Source organism: Hydra vulgaris, chromosome 07 (genome assembly GCF_038396675.1).
Source record: "Hydra vulgaris chromosome 07, alternate assembly HydraT2T_AEP".
NCBI classification, from domain to species: Eukaryota; Metazoa; Cnidaria; class Hydrozoa; order Anthoathecata; family Hydridae; genus Hydra; species Hydra vulgaris.
This window is the reverse complement of record NC_088926.1, coordinates 16,347,501-16,359,350: the sequence shown is the minus strand read 5'-3', so window position 1 is coordinate 16,359,350 and position 11,850 is coordinate 16,347,501. Positions and strand designations below refer to the sequence as shown.

At 28.8% G+C, this 11,850-nt stretch overlaps 1 protein-coding gene across 3 annotated transcripts in view; it reads right to left on the bottom strand.

The window, feature by feature from the left end:
• Positions 1-7,351: 7,351 nt before the first annotated feature.
• Positions 7,352-11,850, bottom strand: part of LOC100200250 (phosphatidylinositol 4-kinase alpha) — a 119,814-nt gene continuing 115,315 nt past the window's right edge. For 2 of the 3 annotated variants that reach the window (XM_065801198.1, XM_065801199.1), the window contains exons 36-37: positions 8,727-8,810; positions 7,352-7,639 (exon numbers count right to left, since the gene is read on the bottom strand). In XM_065801198.1, the coding sequence (XP_065657270.1) occupies positions 7,588-7,639; positions 8,727-8,810 (136 nt within the window). In that variant the 3' untranslated portion in view covers positions 7,352-7,587. The remainder of the gene's footprint in view (positions 7,640-8,726; positions 8,811-11,850) is intronic. The other variant, XM_065801200.1, reaches the window with a different exon arrangement.

Sequence of the window (11,850 nt, the reverse complement as noted above, 5' to 3'; positions counted from 1 at the left end):
TCGGGCAGTAAAAACTTTATCGTGATCTTGAACAATTTGATTCATAGAAGTTTGAAGAAATTGCAAAAAATGGAATTCATTCTGAAGCTATTTATAAAATTTGTGAACTTTTACCTCATGTTGATAAACATAAGCTAGGAGAACAATTATTATCGATTATGAAATTCTGACCTCAAATATCCAAAGCTGGTATTAGAGATGTATACGATGTATACCAAAACCGACGCAATTTACAATAAAACTCAGAATTTATAATTATAAACTCATGTTTAATATGCCTAACAAAGTTGTTTATGCATTCAAAATGTATTCTTTAGAGTATAATAAGTTAATTGAAGTATACAAGTTTCTTTTTATTATTCTTCTTACTCAAGTATCGTGTGGACGATCGTTTTCGAAACTTAAAATTATAAAAACACGTTTAAAAAGTTGTGTTTAACACAGGAGAACTTGGAATTATTGTTTTTGATGATCTGGAAAGTGAATTGTTGGCAGACATTACACCGGATCAAGTCATCGACTTAATGGGTAAAAAAAGTGCCGAAATGTTTATAATGTTGAAAGTTTAGTTTTTAAACATTTTATTGAACTATTTCAACTATTTATATATTATTTATTCTGTTTTTAATAACATGCTATTCATATTTTATAATTTATACTACGCAATCAAGATCACTTAAATAAAAGTAATTATGTAAATATTGTTGCGTATTTATTTATTTTTATAGAACTTCAATTAAAATATAGATTTGGTTTATTATTTAGATTCATGTTAATTGTGTAGCTTTTTCTAAGTGTTAGAAATGGGTAGATAACCTCGCTATTATTATAGGCATACATGGAACCCATTGCTGTTACTAAGTATATTTTATATAGTAAGTGGGCCCTAATTATACTTAGTTTCCCGGTAGGGAAAATGCACCCAGTACGCACCTGCTCTTGCCTTTCATTTCTTACAAAATTGTTGGGGGAAAAAGTAAAAATGAAGAAAATTGAGCAGTCAAGTTGAAATGTTAAAGCTTAACAAAAAAAAAATGTCAGGTTTTGTAATGAACTTGAACAACTTTGCGACATTTCAGCAGTAAATGCATATGAAAAGCTGTTGATACCACGAAGATCAAAATTTGAAAAGGATTGGGCATTTTATAAAGATCAAAAGAGTAGCATGAATTTTTGGAGAAGATCAATCGAAGATCAAAAACCGAGTGACTTTGATGTCCGTGAATTAGTGCTGATGAAAGAGATTAAAAAGATACTTTACTCCTTTACTTTCAATTTACTCGAAATATCAGCAATGAATTTTTTAAAAGTTACATCATCGGTGGCAGAATTGTGCTGTTTGTCATTTCACCAACAGCTTCTATTTCAATCCGCTATTATCTGCAAACACGGAGGCAAACTTTAACCGATTAACCGAGTTTTTTGGTATTTAACTGAAGAGCTTGTTATTTTATTTTTATTTAATGAAAAGTTGTCAGACTTCACCAGAACAATGATGACAAAAAAACTTTTTTCTACCCCAAATTCAAAAACTTTTTTAATTGAAAAACCTAAATTTCCGACATTGAGTTCTTATTTTTATTTGACGGCTTTTTTTTATTTTTTAGTTGGGTCACAGTCTAGGCTTCTTTTTGATTTAAAGAAGGCTCCAGAAGAATCCACAAGAGTAGGGGTTCTTCCAAGATTATCGAACTGCATAATTTTTTTTTTAAACATTAGAAGTAACTAATTAAAGCTCCAAAAAAGAAATCAAGCTTATTAGCGATTTCCGCGAGAGAGCGCAAAATGAAGAGCAACGTCAATTTATTTTACAAGTTGTTGAACAAAACAGAAAGCAAATTCCTTTTTATTTGAAATCAAGACTAAATAATATTTTATAGTATTTTTAATATTATTAGCATTTTCTTTATTAATAAATATTCTTTAAAAAAACTTAAGCCTAAGAATACCTGATTGAATTTTAATTGCATTTTTATTAGGATTAAAAAAATAAAAGGCAATGTAGCTTTATTTTTTTATGGCATTTACCAATTTTTCTGAAAACTTAGCCAAATGTTTGTCTGATAGCCTTTAATATATACACCAAGTAACATAGCATAAGTTAATTCTTTTTTAAGTTATTTAAAATTAAAAAAGTTTAAGGGGGAAAGTCCTTCAAAATATAGGAATTTTTCGATTTTTTTTTTTTTTTTGCTAATATGAAAGTAAATATTAAGAAGTGGAATGATGAAAACAGTTTTTAAAAAGCAAAACTTTTTGTTAAATAAATTACATTTTTGTATGATCATCTATGTGTCATTTTTCCCTAGCAACGTCCCTGGTTACAGGAAAATTATCAATAAAACACATTCTCGACCCCTTTTTTGCATTATTTTTTTCAGTTTTGTTAGAAATTCAAGCTACAAGTCATATTTCAAAACCTCATTTTTGAAATCCTAAAATTTGAAAATCCGCGCTAAGATCCCTCATTTTAAGTCATCTTTTCAAGCTAAAAATCTGTAATTGAGTAAAAATGAACACATCTAAAATAGCAAATTGTGATGAAAGTACTACTGATAGAGTAAAGTTTTTTACTAAACGTCGTAAACGTTTTTTTTATGGAATGAGAAAGCAAGAAAAAACTGTAAATATTGGTTTAAATAGTGTCAATAGTAATGATGTAAATATGACAAACTATGTAAATACTGAAAGTCAATATGTATATGAAAGTGCATTAAAAGTTAAGCCAGTAATGGTACAAAGTAGAAACTCAGACTATATTAGTGGCTACAGATTTATTGACATGAAAATTCTTGCCTCCATGTTTATGAAACTTGCATTCCTAAATGTTTGCAACCATCTCTGACAGAGATGGTTGCAAACATTCAGGACATGCATAACAGAGACTCTGTTATTGTTAAGCGAGAATGAAAAGTTTTGCAAAGGATTTGCATCCAATTTATTATTAAGCTGCATTTGTGGGTTTAAAATTAGACTTTAAAACATCAAAAAATGTAGCAGGTTATGATATCAATAAAAGAGTGGTATATGCAATGAGAACACTCGGTCAAGGCTTATCTGGTATACATCGGTTTACCATGTTAATGAATATGCCTAAAAGATTATGTAAAAAAAAAATACAATGTTATTGCTCAGAAATTGACAATTGCAGCACAAGCAGTTGCTAATGATACTATGCATGAAGCTGTACAAGAACTCCGAGAAGGCAAATCTCTTAATGAGATAGTAAATACTGGAGTTTCGGTTGATGAAACATGGCAAAAAAGGAATATAGTTCAAATATGGTATTACCGCAGCATTGTCCATCACAAATGGGAAGGTTTTAGATGTTAAAACATTATCTAGAAAATGTAAAATATGTGAAAAAATTCAAAATACCACTAATTCAAACCAGCAACCAGCAGAAAAAAAAGCACACATTTGCAATAAAAACTATGAAGGATTAGCTGGTGGGATGGAAACTGCTGGTGCAATAGAGATATTTAATCGCTCTCTAGATAAGTATAACTTGCGATACACCGAATACTTAAGTGATAGTGATAGTAAAAGCTACACTACTGTCAAAGGAACATACAAGGATGTTGAAATAATTAAACTGGATTGTATTGGATATTTTCAAAAGCTCCTTGGATCTTATTGTCGGCAATTAAAAAACAAGTCAAGGGCTTAAATGTTAAAGGCCGTTTAACAAACGCTTTAATTGATTGTCTGCAAAATTATTCTGGAATCGCTATTAGGAAAGATTCTGGAAACCTTGAAGGTATGAAATTATCTGCTTTAACAAGTTTATTTCATGTAGCATCTTCCAGCAAAAATAATCAACATTATCCGCATTGTACCACAGGCAAAGACGGTTGGTGTAGACACAATCTCGATAAAGCTAATGGTATGAATGAGTTTAAATCAGGACTAGGTTTTCCTATTGATATTGTACTTAGATTGAAGCCTATTTATGTAGAACTAACTTCAGATGCTTACTTGAATCGATTACTTCATGGGAAACCACAGAACCAGAATGAAAGCTTCAACGCAATGATATGGTCCAGAATACCAAAGTTCAAATATGTTTCGCTTACACAACTAAAATTTGGACTTTACGATGCTATTGGAGTCTTTAATATAGTATTAAAGTCTAGTATCCTTATATTTGAAAAACTTTGTATGATACCAGGGCAGCATACCATTTCTGGATTTACTTTTACCAGATTACTTGAACCAGAGAAGAGTCAGCATGTCAGTATATAAAAACAAAGAAACAATCAAGAAACGAAGAACGATTTTAAGAGCCCGCAAACTTAAAAAATCTGACAAATTTGAACAGAAAGAAGGAAGTTTGTATGGGGCTGGTGTTAATGATTAAAAACTAATAATAATATGCTTTTTTATATTATATTTCTTTTATTACTGTTAGTTTATAATGTTTTTCATCTTAATTTTCTTTTATTTGTCATTTTTCTCCGAACGCAGGTTTTTAACCTCCCGACAGAAGTTTTAAAACGTTTTTTAATCAGAAAAAAATTTAGAAAACGTTTATAATTTTTGTGCTTAAAATGATAGCAAAAATTAAATATGGCTACTACCTGACAGAAAAGTTGTTAACAAAAACTGTCTGTTTATTGCATAGATCTATCTTTTATCAAACAGGGAAAAAAATAGTTATTAATGACTTTCTGATCGACTGCAATCTTTGCCAGGGTGAAGGAACTAATTTCACTTTTTTCCTTAGTTACCACGTTACCATGGCAATATGGTGCTATATTTTATGATAGAACTTTTTGATTTTTAATATAGTTTTATTTAAAATATATAACAACTTGTAAATGAAATTTAAAACATATAAAACTGTATATTTTAATAGTGTCTTTTAAGGGAAAAGGTCCCTCAAAAAATATTTTAAAATTATACATTTTAAAATTTTAAAATATATTTTAAAATTATACATTTTAAAATTTTAAAATATACACAGACCTGTTTTTTATCATAATTTATACGGTTATGCAAGTAACGTAACTTTTCAAAAAATTGTCGGAAATGTAACACCCTAGCATATTAGGTTGGGGTGAAAATTACTTTTTTTGAAAATTTCTTCTGTTACAGCCCTAGATTTGATCTAAAAAATAACGTAATAAAATAAATTTACGAAATTTAAAAAATATTAATCATTTTATATAAATGTTATTTTAAATTTTATTGCATAACAACTATCCTTTTTTTTTTAGTTAATTAAGTTACACAAAGTCATAGCCTTGTTAAACTCATCATCAGCTGAGTATACGCATATATAACCAACTCGTATGTCGGCCATTATTGTGTGGCATTTACGATAAATGATGAGCTGTAGTAACCATGATAACTGAAAACTGTCTAGTAGTTGTTTAAATTTATCAACTAGGTTGCCTCGATGACATTATCTGGCAAAGCATTCCAGTCATTGACTACACGGTTATTAAAAAACTTACGTCTTATCAATTAGGTTTAAATTGTTGAGAAGCTTATATTTTTGAATAAGGTCGACTCTTTTCGTCTGTCTTTAAGAGTGGTTAATTTCACGATTTTACATCGAGTTTTGTAGTCTTTAGTTTTCAGAGCCTGAGAAACTTTTGTTGCGTTGCGTTGTACCTTTTCAATTTTTTTGTCACTATCAAGGTAAGGGTTTGTACTGGTTTGTAAGGGTAAAATTTATACTGCACATATTGGTCCAATATGTGCAGTATAATTTTTTTTTCCAAATACCAATGTCTCTTGATACAAACGTGTGTTTGAAAATTCCAAGCATATTATTTGCTTTGATTGCAGCTATATTGCAGTGTTAAGCATATTTAAGATTAGTATTCCGAGATCTTTTTCGGAATTTGTGACTTCTAAAACTACTGTATTGGTTGTACCGTCATTTTTGATTTCTTTCATAATATAATCAAATTTTATTATTCCAGAGTTTACATGTATAACTTTACATTTTTTTACATTTAACTCCATTAGCCAGGTTTGCGTCCATTTAACAATCTCGTGTAGATCGGATTGTAAACTTGCTCGGTCTTTATCATTTTCAACAACTTTCATTAGCTTTGTGTCATCTGCATACATTTTGCAAGCAGCTGATTTGACATGAATTAGCAGGTTATTAACAAATATGACAAAGAGCATTGGTCATAACACAAAACCTTGGGGAGCCCCGCTAGTTACATCAATCCAGTCAGATTTTGAATCTCCAAGTATAACGCGCTGCTTGCAGTTTGTTAAGAATGCTTTTATCTAGTTTAGAAGATTGCCATTTATACCATGCATTTCAACCTTTTGCAGCAATCTTACATGCGAAACTTTATCGAATGCCCTAGCAAAGTCAAGAAAAATTAGGTCGACTGGTTTTTCCTTTGATTTGCTATGAGTCAAAAAGTCCATTGTTTCTAAAAGGTTTGTAATGCAAGTCTTTTTTGAAGCAAAACCATGTTGAGTTTTGGAAAGCAATTTGTTATTTACCAAATGATCGATTATGACTTGTCTAACTATTTTTTCCATAAGTTTGCATGAAACAGAAGTGTGCGATATTGGCCTGTAATTGGCTGGATCTGTTCTGTTACCTTTTTTATAAATAGGAGTAACATTAGCTCTGCACCAAGATAATGGAACCTATCCAGATTTTATTGAAAGTTGAAAAATCAAAATTAGCGGAACTGCGATTGATGTGGCACATGCTTTTAAAACAAACGGGCTAATGTTATCGTCGCACATTGACTCATTTTTATTAAGCATATTTAGGTGTTTGAGGACAATGTTTTGGTCAATTGTTATATCCGAAGCTAAAACATTTGTTTTGGATGCAAAAGGTTTTATTGGCTGAGTCAGTGGTTCTTTTATAAAAACTGATTGAAATTGGTTGTTGAGAATGTTTTCTTTTGTTACTCCATTTGATTTTAACTTATCATTTTTAAAAAAAAGTAAGTTTTTTTTTTTCTTTTTTTCAAATAAATTTTTTTTATTTAAGTTATTATAAAATAGAATAACTATTTTAGTAGCTTATATAAAATTTTGTTTTTTTGAGTACCAGGTTGATATACTTTTGAAGAAATCCCTTTTGAATAATATTAGGGACCCGTTAAATAGTTAAGGGCCAGTTGGGACCAAATGTTTTTAAAATTTAATGTTATTATATAGAACAAACCAAGGGATGTAAGAGAAGAAATTTTCAAAAAAGTAATTTTTACCTCACTCTAATGTACGCTTATGTATTTAAAACAATAGATTTGGGTAACACTTTTGGGTAAAATCTGTTACTGTTAAACTTGATACTTTTTTACCATAATATTTAGAATATTAAATTATTGGCGACTTAAAAAAAATATACTCATATATATTTTGTAAACAAAAAACTATTTACTTCAATCAATGTTTAATAAATACAATAATAGTAAGCAAGAATAATTTAAAAAAATATGATATATACTATGAAAGAAATTTACAGATTTAACAGAACGATCAAAGACCATAGTTGTCAACTAAATTTACATCAAATTTTAATTAAAAATAAAATCAATTAAACGCTTCTTTTAATAAACTTTTTTTTTAACTTCAAAACAAGTGAAAATCTAATTAGCAGGGAATTTGATTTTGCACCAGTTGGATGAGGTCGTATGCACGGGCTCTAGATATAAATGGCAACTGTTAAACAATGAATCTACTACACCCGAAAAATATAAATTTATTTCAAAACTTAAAACAAACAATAAACGATTAAAAATATACTTAGTATCAAATTAAATGATAAAAAATTTTTGTAGGGTGTGTTAGTATTTATTTTTAATATAATTAATAATGATTTTAAGAAGCGCGTCGGAAAATTGTTTTCCACATTGTTTTAGAAATAAGTTAAAAAATGAGGCCTCAATAAAGTAACGTTTTTACTTCCTTTTTTAAGTTAGTGTATTTTTTTTAACACGAAAATGTTTTTAAATCATAATTTCATTTTTAACTTTCTTTCAGCAGCGTGGCCAATTTAATTAGTAAGAAACTTATAGTTTTACAGAGTGAAAACACTACTATGGGATACAAAAAGTAATTTGCTTTAAAAGTAATTTGATCATAAACTTTTGCAAACTGTTGCTTAATTATAAATTTAAAGAATATTAAAAAATAAGATGTTCAGAAAAAAAACTAATATACTCAGAAAACAGATTACTCTGAACATATTATTTTGACAGTGTTCAAAGCAGAGAAAAGAAAGTGTAAAGAACAGAAAAAAAAAGTGTTTAAAACAATATTAAATATCTTAAGTTTGTTTTAAATGCAGATTTAGAAATCATAAGTTGGTTTTTGATGAAGACAATGATAACTGTTTTTTAATGAAGAAATATTATTTTACTACGTTAATTGTTTCTTTTTTAAATTGATGTATGAAAAAATACGATATGTTTCTATTTTCACTTTAGGTGGAAAAGCGCTTCCTGTAAAATTTTATAAGGGAGTGAAAGATGAATTAATAATAAATTTTGTTAGACATTTATTCTTCAACAATGAGAAAAAAAGTTTAAGGTTGAATAAAAAAAAGTTACAAATTACAAAAAATCACCCCTTTTTTGCTTTACAATTTTCTGTTTTAATAATAACAATAATAAAAAAAATGTTATTAAAAAGAAAACTAAATTTTAAAGAAAAAAAAGGTACTAAATGAATAACATAGAATGAAATGAATAACATAAAAAAAGTAAAAAAAAAAAAAAAATAAAAATAACCTTTTGTTTAGATATGAATCTTTGATAATCTGAATCATATATTCAGACGCTTGTCGTTCAGTTAACGTTGGCGCAAATCGCTGTCTAGGAAATTTGTTTAAAATATAACAATACATACATATATAGATACTCATATCATAAATCTTTTTTTCTTTTATTTTGTTGTCCAAATAAAAATATTTATATAAAAGTTTTTTGTTTATTTATGCATTTTTATACATCAACCAAAAAAAGAGTACATAGACAAATAAAAAAACAATAATATAAATAATTTTAATTAAAAAAAAGTTAAAAGATTTTTGCTAGATTCTCTTAATATAAAAAATTAAGAAAAAGTAAGAGCCTTGTCAAACCAACGCGACGATATATATATATATATATATATATATATATATATATATATATATATATATATATATATATATATATATGTATATATATATATATATATATATATATACATATATATATATATACACACACACACACATATATATATATATATATATATATATATATATATATATATATATATATATATATATATATATATATATATATATATACATATATATATATATATATATATATATATATTAGGGTGGTTTTTTTTATATGGAAAAAAATTTTTTTTTTTATTTTAAATCGCACAACCTCTTATTTGGTGAGGTCTGATATAAAAAGTATATAGTTAAAATTTTTTTGCAAACTGAAAATGGGAAGTGGTCCCCCGAACCCTAATTTGGAACCCTAAATTGACCAAAATTTGTCTAATACCTTAATCTTGTAACTCTATTTTTATTTCATACAAAATACTGCTATAAATTGATCTAAAAAAAATATATATAAAGTATTAGAATGTTACAACATAGATAGTTCACAGAAGACTGGAAAGTATAACCAAATTTAGATTTACCCCCTCAGCATTATTTACCAAAAATCGCTCCTAAATGCATATTTTGATTTCATTATTGAAAAATGTAGGGAAAATAGGGGGGGGGGGTGTATCATATAATTATATATATTAAATTTTATTATATTCTTTCTATTATAGTAAAAAAGTATAAAAATATTACTTAAGAAGATGGCTGCTTCAGAGAAAGCAACATGCTCAACTACAAATGTTTGGCTAGTTGGATATGTTTTCTCAACAATAGATGGGTTGAGTCAGTTGCCAATAAGTGGTGTTGTCCTATGTAGGGTTTTTTATGGAATGATGATCAAAAAGTCAACTCTTTCAATATCTTGCAACCCAGTTGCTGATGAAGTTATGATTTTCTGGTTTAAAGCTAATATTCCAACTTCAGCAAAGTCTCATGTAGTTGCTAAACTAAAGAGTATTTACAAGCAACATGTCCAAGTGTCTAAGCACAGAAGTAGAAAATCAGCTACTCAACATAGCAATCAAGAAAAATTCACTGCCAAAATGAATACACTTTTTGATATTGTCCATGGTGAATGGGATTGTCTCATCAAGATAAATGAAGATAAACGATTTCTGATAGACCAGAGAAGTCCCCAAAAGATGTTAATGATATCAGAAGACTTAATGTATAAGAAAGCAGTTGTAAAATACAGAAAACGCAAGCTTGAAGAAAAAAAGCGCTTTGAACAACATAAAAAAAGTAAGATTATGTCTACAGATACATTAATGGATTGCAATTCAGATTACTCTTTGGATGAAAATTCTGACTGCAATATGTCAATTCAAACACAAAAAGCTTTTAATCATCTAAATAATTCAAAGCATTCTATTATAGGCACTAGTCATCTCTCGAATACAATATCCAAACGTTGTATTCTTGACAATCAACTCTTTCATGCAGCATTAGACCGAACAAAAATAACACCACGACAAGCAATGATGGTTGTCACACCAGCCCTGCTGCAATTGGTATTGATGTAAATAAACTAACATTTTCACGTTCCACTCTAATGGAAGCTCGAACTACATCCCGTGAATCTCTTGCAATAGCAGTAAGAAAAAATTTACCCTTGGTTCCACTAGTTGCTCATTTTGATGGTAAAATGTTGTCGAATGTTGTTAGAACCAGACGTGAATGTCTGCCAATTGTTGTATCTGGCTTGGATATTGAGAAATTATTAGGGATCCCTGAGATACCTGCTGGTACTGGCGCTCTAATGGGACAAAAGGTAGTTGAGTTCATTCATGAATGGCCTGGCGTTGAGGAGCATCTTGCAGGTCTTTGCTTTGACACAACTGCTAGTAATACAGGAAGTCATAATGGGGCAATAACTGTCATACAGAAGTCAATGAATCGAAGAATTTTGTTTTTAGCCTGTCGACATCATATTCTTGAAATCTGTGCAAATGCAGTGTTTGATGCATTTTTTGTTTCAAAAGGACCAAACATTGAACTTTTTGGTAGAGTGAAGTCCCAGTGGAAGCTAATAGAAAAATCAAAGTTTGAACCACTTGAAAGTGATAAAAGCGGAGCTGGATGCCTTACAAAGTTTGAAAAAGAGTGGCTTGCATCTCGAAAATCCAATGTGATGGAAAATTTGAAAAAATACTTAAAGGAAACGCATCCACGTGATGATTATAAAGAATTCGGAAGACTAGCTCTTCTCCTTTTGGGAGAAAATAATGATACAACAACTATTTGCATTCCTGGGGCTTACCATCATGCAAGATGGATGGCTAAAGGTATATACTGTTTAAAAATTTTTAGTTTTCATCATCAGTTAAATATGACAGAGAAAGAAATTGGGATTTTAAGAAGAATATGTCTCTTCATAACAACAATATATGCATGTTTCTGGTTTTCAGCACCTCTCACAACAGAAGCACCAATAAATGATCTCCTTCTTTTAAAAGTAATTGAGAACTATTGTCAAGTTGACAGCAAAGTTGCAAATGTTGCAAAAAATAAAATTAAACTTTAGTTATGGTATTTAAGTGAAACTTTCTGTTGAAGAAAAAATGGATATTGTAAATGCCTTACAAAAAGAACCATTACCAGGTGACAATAGAAGACATGTTCCAAACAAGATTTATACATTCTCTAAACTTTCTATAGTTAACTTTGTTACACGACGCTCAATGAACTTGTTTGACTCTCTCAATCTACCTAAAGAATTCTTGACATCGTCTCCTAAAACT